The following is a 17,494-nucleotide window of genomic DNA, read 5'->3' as shown; positions in this document are numbered from 1 at the left end:
TTCGCAAGTTGGCCTACTTGATTTTCCAAATTCTTGATTGCTGCCTCATTACTCTTTTGGTTAGCCATGGAGGCTTGCATGAATTGTTGGAGAGTGTATTCTAGCTTTGAATTTCCTCCTTGCGATTGTTGTTCTTGAGAATTTGGGTGTTGATAAGGACTTTGCTGCTGAAAATTTTGGTTGTTGAACCTTGATGGTTGATAACCTTGATTGTTCCTTTGATATGAGTTGTTGTTGGGTCGAGGTTGCCTTTGATATCCCTGATTTTGGTTGTTCACATAACTCACTTCTTCCAATGGAGGACGATAACTGATTGGATGATCTCCTTGACATAGTTCACAACATGCTACTTGATGTCTATCTTGAGATACTTGAATTTCCTTCAATTGTTGTGGAAGTTTGGACATTTGTTGAGTGAGCAACTCCACTTGTTGAGAAAGTAACTTGTTTTGGGCAAGAATAGCATCATTGGTATTTAATTCAAGAACTCCCGGTTTCCTTTGTGAAGGACTACGATCATGTTGACTTTGACGATCATTGAGTGCCATCCGGTCAATAATGACTTTCGCCTCTTCTGCATTCTTTGACATAAGAGAGCCACCCGCGGTAGCATCCAAAAGTGTTCTGTGAGTCGATTGGAGCCTATTTAGAAAAATATGGATTTGAGTGAGTTCATCAAAACCATGGCCTTTGCATTTTCTCAACATTGACTTGAATCTTTCCCAAGCCTCATTAGAGACTCGTTGCTTCCTTAAGTGAATACCGCAATAGCCGTTTTGGCTTCCATGAATCGGGATTGAGGAAAATATCTTTCTAAAAACTTATCTTCTAACAAATTCCAATCCGTCATCACTCTTGGTGCTTGATCAAGGTACCACTCTTTTGCCTTTCCCACTAAGGAGTGTGGGAACATCCTCTTGAATAATGCTTCTTCACCCGTTTCGTCTATTCCCGTAGAACCCGCAATCTCATAGAATTTGATGAGATGGGTGTACGGATCTTCATGGTCCATTCCGGTGAATGGATTTGCATAAAGGAGTTGGAGGATTTCGGTCTTCATCTCCGTATTCCTTCCACCACGAGCAAATTGAGCATTCCTTCTTGGACTATTAGCGAACATTTCGGTAGGGGTATCATCCGCCATGTTTTCTTGAAAAGTCTCTACAACCACTTCTTCGATTTGAACAAGTGAAGAAGTAGATGCTTCCTTTCTCCGGTTCCTCTCTTCGGCTAGTTTCCTTCTTCTTCGTGTTTTGTTATTGAGCTTTCGAAGTGTTCTTTCAATTTCGGGATCGAATTGAAATTGCTCCTCGGTAGCTTTTCCTCGCATGCACTAGAATCTACAAAACTAACAAACCAAGTGAAACGCAAGAGTGATAGTAAGTACAAACCTTAGAACAATGAATTATTGCAATGCTTGTAATATCGAACACCAATCCCCGGCAACGGCGCCAATTTGTTGAAAAGTATATTTTCGGCAAATATTTTAATATCGTATCCACAGAGATTGGTTGTTATTACCGCCGTTCTATAATCCAAATTGTTATAAGTTCAAAATGTAACCAAATTGTTTTGTTTGAAAAGTTATCTTTTGAGTAAAATGTCACTAAAACAATAAAATAGTTTTAATCAAATGTAAAAGGCTTGGCAAGATTGGAGTTCACTATTCAAATTGCTTATGATTCCTTATGACAACTATATAGACTTAAGATTATTGATGATATTCAAGTATCCTCTCAATATCATTTATGTCTAAATGATATTGTGATAATCACTATATTAATCTTTAGACGATTTCTCCACCTAACTATCAATATAGCAATCTTTAATGGTTGATACAAAAGAAGAGTAGTGAATAAATCTATTTCTACAACTTATTCACTACTTGAAAGTATATTTTATGTCAAGACTTAAATAAACTCTTTCAACAACTACTCAAATCTAATATTCAACTTAGGGCAAAAATATCATTCAATACATCAATAACCTTTTATCATATATAAGAGTCAAATCAAATACATAAACAAATAGGAATAGCTACTACCTCCAATCTTGACAAAATGGGGTTTAGCTCCTCATCATCATTTTGGACAGCAAAATGCAATGGTGAAACAAACTCTGTTTTTCTCTTACAATGTGTGAAACTAGGAATGAATTAATCTATGTTTTCCATTCTGTTTTCTTAAAGAGTCTAACCTTTCCTAAAATGTTCATTTTCATCTAAAACTGAAAAGCACTCTAAAACAGATACAAAATTGTCCAATACAACTGGCTTCAAAACAGAACACTTGGCCCAACAAATTGCTTGCTGGTTTCGCAAGGTTCGCGGCGCCATCCCTGGTCGCGGCGCGAACTGAAGCTAATTCAGCTTCCTTGCCTTGCAAGCTTCATGTAATAAGTCTCCCAAGTGTTAGTCTTCCAAATTATGCCTCCAAATTGCATTTAACACTTCTTCCAAATTATGCTTATGCACTCCGAAGCTCTCTTGTCCAAAAACTCTACAAAACTAACAAATACGTGAAATAACTACTCAAAACAACATCAATTAAACTTAATTGCATTTATACAAAATTGTGAGAATAAAAGTGTGTAATTACATCAAAAATTGGTAAAAGGGACCAATAAAATTATATGAAAAGTAGTACTAATTGGTCCCTAACAGTTACTCCATAACATTTGAGTGCAATTACTTCTAACATATATACTTCGGGAATCAAAGGTATAGTTCTTCTTTTGCTTCACTTTAAAATTAGGAAAGTAGATAACATCTCCTACCATGTTCAACTCAAATTTAGACTTCATTTATCGAACAAAATGATCCACCATCTTTTCTGACATGTCATCAACTTAAATGTGAACTATCATAAGATTCTCATTGTCTTTCACAATGACATCCTCCAGGAGCTAAACAACCTCTTCAAATGTCAAAACTTTTTTTGAAAACTTCCTTTCAAGGGATATCCTTTTGTGATATAAATACTTCCACTTCACTATAATTTCCTCATAATGGAAAGACATGTTGTCTAAGGGATCAATAGAAACATTTGTGGGAATCTTTTTGCCACCAAATATTTTCTTTGACTTCTTGTTAGATCCTTTACTAAGACCAACATATTTAGTAACACCTCCATTGATAAGAACATACCCATCATGAATTTCATTGTTTTTAGGGGTAAAGCCCTCATCAACGCTGATTCAATCATTTACAACATCATAAATGTTATCACTTGAATTATTCACCACATGATCCTTTTCTTAAGTAGCCTTGACTTGAGACTTGGTTATATACTCCATGATTCTCTTCATTATGTTGGAAAAAGGAATGTCATCAACTTCCACATGATCATCCTTCTTATTGTTACCATCATTGTTAGTGACATAATTACTAATATCCTAATTAACTTCCACATTTTCACACAATGTCTCAACATCTTTCTTCGCATCTTCTACTGCATGATCCTTATTTCCTTTTGATGTGGATTTTATTTTCTCACTATGTTTATTAATAACACCACCATGGGCTACAACAATATCAACCTCAACATGGACATGATCATTGTCATTTACATAATTATTTTCTGGGATCACATTATGATTCTCCTTATGAAGTTAATACTATGTCTCCAACATGTCAGACAAGATGTCTGACACATCTTTATTAACATCATGATTTCCCATATTGGTTTCTTGGGTCTCCATAGCAAAATAATTTTTAATGAGATGATGGTTTCTTATAGACCCATAGATGAGAGGGACATCAATCACTTTTCACCCTGCAACTAGATCAGAGTTTTCAAAATGTAGAATGTTGTAGAGAGTAATATTTGGAAGATACATCTTATAACTAAGATTCAACAGACTAGGAGGAACACCAATATCAGTTTCACCAAACACAACATCATGTTTTTGAATAGTGAAAATTCCAAAAATATGAGAAGGAACCCTAATAGGAAGAGTGTTCCATAATCACTAATATTTTTTAGCTTCTTCTTATGAACCATTGTTCGTTGTTCAAAGTTTGGAGGAACTCCATTTAGACCATCAACTACCCCTTCAATGACAACTCCTTGAATGAGTCTCATAAAGTCCATAAGTGGTAATTTAGAAGCATAAGTAAGATGTTGAAACATCTTGTATGAAATATTGGTTTTCTTCCAACTTGACAGTCCTCATAAATTTTACATTCTTCAATCTTGAGATCAATAAACATATGACATCTTTCTCTATAACAACCCCCAAGATTCATGTTCCATATCTTAGTTATGTATCTACAATGTCTTCCATAATGTCAGAAAGATGATCTTCAACATTATTCTCTACTGTGGTAGCAGTTGTCTTCATCTTTACAAACTTCTTTCTCTTATTGCTATCACAAAATATAACATTGTTTCTTTCTTCTATCAAGTGTCTATTGCAGCTACTGTCAAAATGAAAATCTTCACAAGAAAATACCTTGTGGGAGGTACAAGCAATATGAACAAGAATATTAGGCTTGTCATGCCAACCTTGTTGATGATGCTTTTCATACTTCTCATTCCACTAGGGATACATATGTTGATGATGTGGTTGTCTACCATACAATTTATAACAGTAGAGTGGAGTGGAGTAGACAAAATTAGTGCACTAGTAATCATGTGTGATAGGGTGTTGAGACATGTTACCTGACATTGTGAATTCTGATTTCTGGTAAACATGTTTGACATGATGTTGAGACATGTTGCCTGACATTCTGCATTCTATTTTCAGGTAAACATGTTTGACATGATGTTGAGAATCGTTTCCGGATATCTGCAATCTATTTTTTTTAATAGGAGTAATACACATTTTCTTTGAATTTGATGGCTCACCAGTGTGTATAACCTCCTTCATGTCTTTGAAGGTCACAACTTTGTTTGCTTGATTAGATTCACCTTATTTATCATTAGTGACATTGGAGATTCTTCTTTGTTTCCTTGGAAAACTTGAGCATTCAACTTGAATATGTCCAAAATTAAAACCCATTTCTGAGCAAACCTTCCAGAGTTTGGTACTTTCAAAAGCTTAGCAATTGTCTTCTGAGTGATAACAACATTAAAACCCATCATTGTTAATCTGATTTCTACTTCTTCAAACTTCTTCAAACCCATTGCTTCTCTAATCTTCCCTTTTAAAGAACTGTCATTCTCTACCAACAGACTTAGCTCCACAGACGCAACATATTCATAAAAAAATCCAACTCTAACTTAGAAATCTTTTACAAGATGAGGGTAAGTTGGTCCATTCAGCATATCAAAGAATGACAACCACTTTTATACTCTAAAGTAGCTCCATAGGTCAAACCCATTTTGATTAAATGAGTCGAGTCAAAAATTTGTTCCACAAAAAGCTTTAGATCATTCTGATTAATATCCATTATCTTGGGCTTGATAGTCATACTTTTTCCAAACTCGACAATCATGTAAGCTTGTTGAGCAGTAGATGAAGATGCCATTGTAGAAAGAGTTTTAAGGTTTCTAGGGTTTCTTTTTGAAAATGGGTTTTTCAGAGGAGGTTAGAGAAAACAAAAGTGTGGGAAGTGAGAGAGAGATAGTTTGTGCTTCTGATATGTAGAGTGATTTTAAGTGTAAAATAATTTCTAATCAAAAATAGAAACACTTAAACAAACAAGAAAGAAGCATATTAACTGAAACAAACACAATAAAGATCAGAGGAGTTTTTACCCAACAAAAATAATCTATGTGCAAGAAGAAATTCCAAATTTAAGACACATAAGAGGACAGGTTCTAGAGGCATATATGACACTTTTGTTTAGTTGTGTTCATATCAGAGGTAGTTAACCTTATACTTAGTTTCAAAGGTTGAGATGGTTCATAGGCTATTATACATCAAATTCTGGTTCAAAGCTTTTGATCACCGTAGCTTCTGGACATCATCAGACTCTTATACTCCAATCAGATGTAAGCATAAATTAAGTTGCATTAACGTTGACGAAGTATAAGATTCTCTGTCATTCTGATAAAAGTAGAATTAACACAGTGAAGTGTAATTCTTCTTTCATAAGAGAGAAACTCTTCTAAAATAGATTAGAAACCGCTTCATAAAAACATATAGATAGTCATACCTTTCTTTACTCATTTTATGTTCTTCTATTGAGATTTCTCTTTAGAAATAGACTTGTTCCAACAATACTATTCAGAAAACCATCAGGAATCTTCTTAGATTCCAGAGCATTTGGATGAGCTTCAAAAAAGAATCAAGAGTTTGAAGCATTATCACTTTAGGACAACCTCACTCTTCCTAGTACCAGTATTCTTTCCTTACTGGTTTCTTCCAGATTCCACATTTCCTTCCTCCTTCAGAGTTAGGATTTGGAATATAGACCTTTTTCTTGTTGTAAGTTGTAAGCAACCACTGGTCTTGAACAACAATTGTTGCTTTGCTTTTTCCCTTTAGCATATCTGCAACAAAAATAATTTCACTCTTTGGTACCCATATTTTTATAGTTTCTTTGAGGTTAGTTTTACAAAGCTTCCTCTTGCTTTGAGACTTAGCCTTATAGTAAGGTCTAGACTCATTCAATATTTTTTTTGTCTTGGATAAGTCTTTACATTGACTTCTTATTCTCTTGGAACCTTTGATTCAACAACCTTGAGTTCTGGATTCTTCAGAACCTATGACTTGAGAGTCTTAGGTTCTAGTTTACTTAGAGCTTTTGACCTTTGAGTCTGAGATTCTGATTTATTCATAACTAAGAGTTATCCATCACAGGTTCTTATTGGTTCATAACTTTACCATTTTCAACAACAGGCATAAAGTAAGCATTCATCCCCTTTTGAGCAGTGCTTTAAAAAGAAGAATTAAATGGTTTTATCAATATATTAATCCTTGGAATATAAGGATTTTAATAAAAACCAATACCTTTTCATTTTCCCTTACTTACACCATATATCATGGATGCAAGTTTGATTTTGTTGTAGTCGAATATGAAAAACTCTTGAAGAGTTAATTCATACTTATCAAGAGGTTTGCAAGACATATGTTTTATTAAAGCAATTTGATATCTTTCAAAATTTTCAATTTTGTCTTTAGAGAAGTTTAGTTCATCCGTATATAACCATATTTCTTCTTTATAATTTTCATATGCATTGCTTTCTGCTGACATCTTTCCATAAGATCTTGAGACAAAGTAATTAAATCAGATTTAGAGAGTTAAAAAAAAACCTCTTCCATTTCTTCTAAATCATAGTCAAAACCAGCTTCTGATTCTAAGTCTAAAAAGGTTGAGGCAATCAAAGAAATATTGGCTTCTTCTTCATTATCAAGTTCTTCCCATGTTGCCAAGAGACTTTTCTTGAACTTGCTATTGAATTTGTTCTTTTGGATCTTTCTTTTTTGTTTTTGTCCTTCTGCAGATCTGGACAGTCAACAATGTAATTATTAGGCTTCTGACAGTTGAAGCAGATCTTCTGATCATATTTATCACTTCTAGAACTAGACCTTTTGAATCCACCGCTTCTACCATAGAATATGTTCTTATTCTTGGTTAAGTGTTGAAATCTTTTGATGATGAAATTCATTTCATCATCATTATATTCTTCATTAGAAGCTTCAACGTTAACGGCTTCTTTACACACCTTAGTCTAAGAAGATTTCTCAGATATCCTAATAGAATTTAAAGTTGGTGTTTTAAATTCCTTTACAGGCTCATCTCTATTTAGTTCTATCTCATGGATTTGGATATTTCTAACAAGACTTTCAAGACTTAATGTGTTTAAGTCTTTAGCCTATTGAATAGTTGTAACTTTCGGTCTATATTTGGTAGGAAGACTCCTAAGAATCTTCTTAACATGATCTGATGTAGTGTACCTCTTATTCAAGGCCTGAAGTTCACACACAAGAACTTGAAATATTAAGAACATATTTTCAATGTTCTCATCATCTTTCATTATGAACATCTCATATTGTTGTACCAGAAGATTTGATTTAGCTTCTTGAACATGTTGATTACCTTCATAGGTAGCACATAAATATTTAAAGATGGTTTTGGAAGTTGACTTATCAATAATATTTATGTACTCATAATGAGGCAAGTCATCAACAATAATGCCTCTCACTCTGTGATGTATTATGTATCTTTTATTGATCAAGAGTGAGAGACTTTCTGTCAGAAACCATTTCAACACCATTGACTTGAATGTCAATGTCATCTTCTAGAATATCCCATAAGTCATCATCCAGACCAATGATGTGAATGTACATCTTACTCTTCCACCATTCAAATTCAGTAGGATCTCCACTGAATGTTGGTGGTCTAGCAATATAGTTATTTTGACCATATGTACTTTGATCATGGTTATTATTACCACGAGGAAAACCTGCATCATGACTGTTAACTTCAGGACCATTAGACATGATGAATGACATATTTTTTTTCAAGATCTTATATGCATAACTCTTAAGTCTTATAGTACATACTGTGCTCTGATTCCAACTGAAGGTGAGAAAAATACACAAGAAAGGAGGGTTGAATTGTGTGTGTTAATTATTTTTCAACTTCTGATAAATCAGCTTCAAAATCTGAACAAGATCAGAGTCTGAACACAAAGTTCGATTGCAACATAATGATAAATAATCAGAAGAAAAAGTAAATCACACACCGAGTTTATCTTGATTCCTCTCCTCTCCTAAACTGAAAGTAGTCCAGACCCCTTGTTCAACAAGATATTTTCACTATAATCAATCCTAATTACAACTTTGCTTAATCAATCCAAAAAGAAACTTCAACTGCTCAATCAATTCTGAAAGAGAGTTCCACTCAAGCATTCCATCAAGAGACTTCTACTCAACCACACCAGAAAGAGACTTCAACTGCTCAGGCACACACGCAAATAGACTTCACTGCTCAAGCAATCTTGCAAGAGATTTTCTCTACTTTATACAAACAGCTTATTAGAAAAGATTACAATTATACGTTGATACACAATCAGAAGTATAGAAGTATTACAACAACTACAATTTTTCTTAATATAAGACCCCAATTTTGACCCTAAGATCCCTCATGCAATTTCATCATAAGCATTAGCATTGGGATCATACCTTGGCATCCTCCTTACCCCCCCCCCCTTTTCATTGGGTTTGTTCTTGGAGAGATCACCAAGCACTATGTGATTGTATCATACTTATATATTATCATTTTACTAACCAAAATACCAAAAATATGTCTTTGCATTTGCCTAACTCTTTTGTAGGTAAGGCATGATCCCATTTATTTATCAAGTTCATATCTAGGGTTTGAGACCCTCATGACAAAGAGCACAACCATGAATTGATCCAAGAATGGTTATGAGCATCATATATGAGTTCCACTGATTCCTACATGTTATGTTGATCAAGTGTTCTTCAAGAGTTTGGAAGTGATTTGCCTTGGAAACCCTAGTTTGACTAGGTATCTTAAGTAACTTCTCCTACAAGTTATCTTACCAATTGATCAAATTTCTCAAGGGAAACTTCAAAATTCATCATATTATGCATATATGATCTACCATTAGCCTAGAAAGTCAAGAGGATTGAAGGTTAGCAAGTTGGTTGATGGTGGTTGGCCTGATGAATTCATCTGATCAAAACTAGGTCTCCCTAGACCCTATCTCCTACAATTTTCACCATATGAAAATGATTCCAAGAGAAACGTCACTCTAAATGACATTACAAACAACTTTAATGTTGATACCTAGAGCTAGTTTTGCTTGGAAAATCATTTTCTATGTTGAAACATTATAGGTCATTTTGTCTAAACCCTAATTTGAAAGTCAACTTCCCAAGGCCATAACTTGCTTAATTTTTATGAGATGAAAGATTTCCAAGTTGCATAATCAAATTCAAGGTGTTTACTTCAACTTTTATGTTTGGAGTGAGAGCAAATTCAACTTTTATGAGCATGTGATATGAGGATACATTATAGGTCATTTTTTACCTATACCATTGAACAAGTGATTTTTCCAAAATTCAAAAATGCATAACTCTCTAAATCCAAATGACATGAACTTGGTGACCATTTTGAAGGAATTTTAAAGATATACAACTTTGATGAAGACACTTTTCTCATTTGAAGCTCACATAAAAAGTTAAGCAAGGTGGAATATTGAGATATATGGCTTGACACTTAGAAAAAATTTCAACATGTTGAAATTTCCAAACTTCCACCTCAAAATTCTCCATGTTCCAAGCTCCAAATGAAAAAGTGTTGAACATCAAACTTGTTCCCCTTGATCTAAGCTTTGCAAAGAACCCAAGTTCATGCATTTTGGATGAAGATTGCTAGGTCTGCGCATGGCTTTAACAGGGTTGCATCATTGGAAAGAATCAAATGTACAAACTTCATTTCAACTTGCCTTGTCATTCAAGCTTCATTCAGACTTCAACTTGAATCATTTTGGACCTTAATGCATTGCATCATAGGCCTACACATGCCCATGAAATCGTGCCATTCACATTACCAATTTTGGACAGATTTTGAAGTGTGCAAATATCATTTCCTTTGGCTATAAATAGAAGGCTTATGAGCTCATTTGAATCACACCTTGCGCGCCAGCTTTGCCCCCCAATTCAAACCCTCTCATTCTAAAGGAAAACCTGAGAAATTTCAATTTGAAATTTGAGTTTGAATCTCAACTGTTGGAGATTCAAGAACTCCAGGATCCACAGTCTTGCAACCTCTCCAATCACTTCCTGCTAGCTTCTCAAGTGTGATCAGATCGTGTTTGAAGCAAGCAACATCAAGTTCTGCATAGCATTGAAGGTGACTTTCAGAAAACTTCATCTCTTCGATTCTCACTCAATTCTACTCAATTCTCTTGGATCTTTGGTTATCTGAAGTCCTACCAATGTAGGCAAGAAGATTGAGTTGCTTAGAGGTCAAATCGAAGCAACTCAGTTGACACACCTCAAAATTCAACTCCTCATATCTTTCTATATATATGGAGTTAGTTAAAATTGAGGTCAGATTCGTGCTCACGCCATTTTTTCTTTCAGATCATGTCCTCCTTTTTATTTTGGTGATGGTTGAGGGTGGATCAGTCCGGTGAGGTCCACCGGAGAAGAAGACCGGACTTACAGCTCCGACGGTGCGTTGGCACGTCTCCCAGCCATAGGATCCAACTGAAATGTTTTAATCTCACGCATTACTTGTAACTACCATTTGTGTTACGCATTGACTCGTGACTATGGTGGAAAGCGCGTTGATGGGACACTTGATCTGCCACCTCAATTAATGAGGCAGATCAAGTGGTCCACTTTTTTTGCTATTTTCTGATTTTTATTTTAATTAGTTTATTTTCATTAATTCATATTAATTTTAATATTGATCCAAAAAATATGAGAGTTTCACCAAAAAAATTTCAAATAATTTCCTCTTTCATATTTTGAATTAAAATTATTTTTTGGATCATTATTAATATTTTTCATGATTTAATTGATTTTGTGTTTGTTTTTAATTGTTTAAAAATACTTTTAATTCTTTAAAAATTCTGAAATTTTTTCTCCAAGGTCCTTTGACCTTGTTTGACCTATGATAAATCTCATGGCCATTTCTTTGGTGTTTTGATCAGGTTTTAGGAATTTGACAAACCATATTTAATTTAAATGTATTATTTTAGTCTTTTTAATTTGAATAAATTCCAATTAATTGTGTTGACCAATTGTGATGACTTGTTTGAGTTTGAATCTTGTTGTTTGGGCTTTGGTCAAGGTTGATTTGACTTTGTCAAGTTAATATCATTGGATTTAGGATATTGATGGAATGTACATTCCATCTCCCAAAATGAATGGATGATATTAATTTGGTAAAAGTCCTCCTTTGACCAATTTGAGTTTTGATCCATTCCCCTCCCTCTTCATCTCATTCTCATTCTTTATGCATTTGTCTCATTTGGCCTATGATATCTCAAAGTCCTAAGGCTAGTTGATTGAAAAATCGACGTAAGTATGGATGAGATTAGGCGACTTCTTTTGCATATTCTTTTTGTATGTGGTATGTTTCACGAGCATAGTCCATTATAATATGTCTCTAACATGCATTAACACCAAAATTCTATTGCCCGACCTCAAATAGTTGTGACTTCTACATAAGTCCAATTACGATTGCCTAACATAGCGCTAAATTTGTGACACAAAAGGCATAGCATTCTAGTTAGTGAGATTGTAAGTCTCCCCTCTTTCATGGTATTGTGTAGAAACTTGGCCTTTTTTCCTTCCTTTGGAAGATGTCTTGGTTCAAGGATCCATGCTTGTGATAAGTGGGTTGAGTGTTCTCTAAAGAATGACTAAAAAACCAAACAAAAAGCCAAAAGAAAAACAATACTAACTTCTAACTCATTAACAACTAACTTTTAATTTCAAGCCATTTACTTTAATGTCATTTAATTTTAGTCTTTATTCATTTGTCATTATTCATACCATTCTAATTGTTTATGTTAATGCAATTTTCACTTTGTCCATTTGGACCATATTGTGTGATATATTCCTTTTGGTGTATACTTTGTTTGTTTGTGTGGTCTTTGACCATTAATGTACATAATAACAACAAAAATCCTAAAAAACTTTTGTGTGGACTGTTGACTTGATCTTGGACAAATGGACTTAAAACTTAAGCAACATTGCTATGCTAAAGGACTTGGCCAATGTCAACTTTCTGTGAAACCAAGTGCTTGCAATCTGAAACTTCACTTGATGCATCTTTGAAGATCCCTTTGAGTTCATCTGCAACATGATCATTGTGAAGCTGTTATTTTGAACCTGTGACTTGTGAATTCATCTGTTACATGTGTTATCTTGAAGAAGATCATGGAGTGGCTAAGCTTGTATGTGGCTATCTTTATTTGGTGCCTTGCTCTTTAAGATTGATATAATTATGCATTGGTGTGTTGCTTGATTCTAAATATCCAAGGGAATTTGGGTTTCTATTGACATCCTTGTTTATTGGATTGCTACCCATTGGTCAGATCTTTTCAACCCTTAAATTTTAGTTTTGTGCATAGGATTAGTCTTTTCATCTCCTCCCCATTTCTTTAATTTAAAAATCTCTCCCTCCTTTTAAAAAATTTCTTTGGTTGAACTAGTTTTGTTCTAAACTTTGACCACTTTGCAAAAAGATAGAAACTTTGGCCTTATGTCATTGAATTTTCAAACTTCCTTTTCTTAATCAAACTTGTATATAGACTTAATTATACTTGACTTAAACTTTCAAAAAGGAAAAAAAGAACTAACTCATTCAAACCATTTTTGGGCCTCTGTTCCTTTCAAACTTAATTTTTGTTAAAAGCAATGCATCCACTTTAAAATTTGTATCACGAACTACGAGGTTTTGATCCCTCATTTTTTTGTTGGTACGTAGGCATAAGTCTGAAGGTCTTGTCAAACACAAAAATATAATTAATGAATTCTTTTCTCATCCCCTCATTCTATTTGTTTGTAAACATCATTTTGTACCAAATACATATGCACACAAAAAGGGCTCCCTAGGAATACCTAGGACATTTTGGGTGCTAACACCTTCCCTTTGTGTAGCCAACCCCCTTACCTGTAATCTCTGACATTTTATTAGTTTTGATTTGAAAACTTCTTACTTTTGGGTTTTGTTCGTACTTTTTCCCTTTTCCCTTGGAAAAAATAAAAACGCGGTGGCGACTCTTGTTATTTGATGTCTAGCTTATCCATAGCTTGATGATCATGAATTTACCGCTACACTTAATACTTAGGATTTTTAAGATATACAAAGATAAGAAATCTTAAGAGCTTGTGCAAATAAACAGATGAAACTTTAGTTCAAAATTTGTACTTAACGCGTTTTGTTAGATTGTGTAGTAGTTGTGTAACCTTCCTTCAAGTTTTCAGGTCCCTTTTATAAAGACAGATAAAAGAGTCATTGAAAAGTTGTTTTGAACAGGTTAAACATTTGAAATGAAGCAGCTCCAAGAGAGAGGCGTCGGAAAAAAAATTCTGTTAAGATCTTCAACCAAAGTGTAATAACATAGTCCACTGTATACTAAGAATAAATCAGACGAGGGGGCGAACTAGACAAGTCCCATCAGTTTTTCTTGAACCTTGCACTAAGGAAATCTAGTTGACTTTTACCCTAAGTCTGATGTTGATAAGATAGTTCTGCTATGAGGACAGAGTACGAACTAGAGGTTGAGCTTTTCAAGCTAAGGACTCCAGAGTACGAACTATCACCAGAGACAAAAGTATCATGACCAGAGTCTAATCCTTCAGAAGTTGGTCCTTCAGAATCATCAGATTCGGATCCATCAGAATCTGAGACATTCAATTTGTCAACAAATGCTCTTAGCAGAGCCAATTATGAATAGACTTAAACTTTATACTCCTGCACACTTCACTTCAACATATTTGAATATACTCAATAATTCTTTAAGTACATTACTATCATCAAAATCCAAAAGATATAAACAAATCTTGTTTCAACAATAAGATTGACATTAAATATTTCTCAAAGTCATCGAAAGAGGGTTGTAATCTAACAAAACGGACATACTCAATCCTGACTTTAGATATTTTATGTTCGATAAAACTTTTGATAGTTGTGCCATCTCCCAAAGTCATTGGAAGAGCATTGTAATCTAACTGAACAAGTTATGCGACGAAATTTTTTAAGCATTGCATTTTATAATTATGTCGTTAGTGACCTAGTAACTAGTAACAAGTATATTCTCTTTTATTTTGATTTAATAGTCACTATCTTTGTGAATTGATAATATTCACTCACCCCAGGTCAATTTTTGTAGACACGACTTACTACATTTGCTTTTTCTAACTTGTTCAATAGTAATCCAAACTGACCCAGATCACGCAAAATCAACATAATGACATATATGATTTTGCATCAATTTTACTACAGTAATTGATTCTACTTAGAGTGAGATCGTAAAATCTTATGATAGTGCAAAATAAAAGCACCAAGTTTAGAACAAACAAAAACATGCGCGCTTTCATCAATGTCTTCGGCCGAAACCTGAAATCCATTTTACAACAAAAACCAGTTTCAAACCATATAGAAACTGAAACCTCAAGAAGATAAGCAAGGAATTAGTTAAAACTACAATGAAACATCTTATAGATCACATGTAAAGCATATCAAAACAAGTTAATACAAATTCGACATTAGTAATATAGCTAGTGAAATTCTAAATACATTCATGATATGATTATGAACTCTGATCACTTAAAACAACACCCTGTATAGGTTACTATATTGTATGTTCACACTTATATCCATCCAAAGGGTTCCATCAAGTATGAGCTCTCAGCTGTGAGTTGAGGGTCACATTTCCTGCAGTTATAGTTCTTATCATTTTCGGCCACAAACAACAAAACAACCATTGAAATAGTTGAAAAATAATAATGTATTGAAGAAGTTGAAGCAGTAAATCAGCTCATGTATTTTATGCAGTGAAGACTTTTACCTGAAGCTGAAGTTGTGCGACAAGTTTGGTACACGGTGTGTTTCACGGTTTCCTTTGGTCCCTGAGTAAGTCGCATCGGAGAAATATGACTTTCAGACCTTTGGTTCACATTCCCTAAGGCGTTATCTTGTTGTTTATTGACATTCATTGGTGAAGTTCCAGCTGAAACATCCATCCTTGTCGCTTTTCTGTCCTTCAGAGGTTCTGCAGTTTATCAGATCAAAACAAAATCAACAAATAAATAGGTTGATAGTAACTGATCAAATATCCTCACATCTAAATTTTTCTTGCATGTCTGCTGAAATTCATACAAATTTTCTCGGAAAACAAGTGTCATTGAGATCAGAGCCGTCTTAAGTTTTTTGAAGACCATGTGTAGGTTACTTATATTTTCAATGTGACAACAATTATAGATCCTATTTAGTTTTGGTTTAACTATAAACAATCTATTTGCATGCACTATTTAACTACAACTTAACTGTGAAAATTCTGAGACCTGTGTCGTAGCTTATTTTGCACTCCCTCGTAGAGGGCCGGATTAAGAAGGCCTTAATTTATATGCCTCCAAAATATAGTATTAGCAAAATCATACTAAAGGACAAAAGCTCCTCCACGAAGCTCCGGCTCAACCAGAACTATAAGAGAATAAGACTGATACATTTTTGTCCGAAATTTTAAGACATTAGATATATTAGTCACCTCTCTTATATATCAAGTAGTTAGCTATCTATTAATATTAGATATATTTAATCTTTTGTGTCTTGCATTATTCAAGGATTCAACATTTTCAATTCACTCATTTAAATTGGACTATTGTTCTTTTATCTATTTATGCTCAATTCTCCAACATAAAGCCTTTTCCTATCTCCAAAACCTCAATAAAATGCAACAATTTAATTAAATTCAACCGGTAGCTAAAGTAACAAAGGGCATATATGTCTGAAAATCCTAGCTCAATTGGTGGCAGAAGCCATATTGTTAGATTGGACGTTATCACCCGAGTTCAAACCCAAACCTCATTTAGGAATCTGTCTGAGTTTCTGATGGTTACCATTTTGTCTACGGACCCAAAAAAAGAGCACATGTAACAAACAAAGGGAAGAATGTAAAATTGATTACAACTGTACCTACCTTGAGGTGAAAGTGGAAGCTCAAGAACAGTATCATACATATAACCATGAGATTTTACATACTCCTTTAACCAGTGCCTCTTTTTTATAGGCCTTTTCAGCTCCACCACTGTGATCATAAAATAAAACACCCCATTAAGAAAAACAGCAATGAAGAATCATGAGTAAGTTTCAATTTCAAACCTTTGAAGGAATTGGATGATGGAAAACCACAAGGTTGAGGCGAGATAAGAGGAGCATACAAAAAGGTATCAGATTTAAGATAATCCAAAAACTTTTTTACGAACGGTTTCTTTCCGCTGCGCTTAATTGGTTTCTTGTTTTGAACTCTTAACCGTGTTCTGTTATCCATTTTCTTTTCTTGTTGTTGTTCTTAGAATACGAAAAATGCAGAAGATTTGGAGAAGTCTAGGAAAAGTTGTATGGACAACGTTGTTTGTTTGTTTTGTTGGCGGTTTACAAAGCTTAACAACGACACACGTGTTCGTTTGGAGGAAACCGGTAATGTCACGTGTCAGTTTGTTTTTTGACTACCCATGCAGCCCAGTTGGTAAAGGCCTTGGCCAAATTGGAGAACAAAGATTGTCTTAAGGAAGAATTTAACCTATCATCCCCATTCAAACTTGACACCTCTACAAATTTAATGGATCGACCATATTAACTTTATACATTTTTCAATATTTTTTAAAATTCAGTCAAAATTTACGCAAATTACAAAATCTCTAGAAAGATTAGAAAATTTCACACTTTTAATTAAAATCTTGAAAAAAAAGTAAGATTTTTATCAAGAATTTCAAATTTTTCGAGACTATTCTTTAGATTTTTATCAAAAATTTCAGAAATTATGATATTTTTACATGCATTTTAATCAGAAATATCAAAAATTTTGGTATTTATTATTCCAGAATTTCT

At 34.0% G+C, this 17,494-nt stretch overlaps 1 protein-coding gene across 1 annotated transcript; it reads right to left on the bottom strand.

Annotated features, from left to right (window-relative positions):
- Positions 1 to 15,075: 15,075 nt before the first annotated feature.
- On the bottom strand, positions 15,076 to 17,127 carry LOC127138499 (uncharacterized). The gene is made up of 4 exons (XM_051064961.1): positions 16,766 to 17,127; positions 16,584 to 16,691; positions 15,453 to 15,656; positions 15,076 to 15,319 (listed from the first exon to the last, which is right to left on the bottom strand). The coding sequence occupies exons 1-4, from the start codon at positions 16,932 to 16,934 to the stop codon at positions 15,279 to 15,281; spliced, it is 522 nt and encodes a 173-aa protein (XP_050920918.1). The 5' UTR covers positions 16,935 to 17,127; the 3' UTR covers positions 15,076 to 15,278.
- Positions 17,128 to 17,494: the final 367 nt, after the last annotated feature.

The sequence above is a fragment of the Lathyrus oleraceus genome, chromosome 4, assembly GCF_024323335.1.
Source record: "Lathyrus oleraceus cultivar Zhongwan6 chromosome 4, CAAS_Psat_ZW6_1.0, whole genome shotgun sequence".
NCBI lineage: Eukaryota > Viridiplantae > Streptophyta > Magnoliopsida > Fabales > Fabaceae > Lathyrus > Lathyrus oleraceus.
Note: the sequence above shows the minus strand (reverse complement) of the source record. Positions and strands in the feature narration are given on the sequence as shown.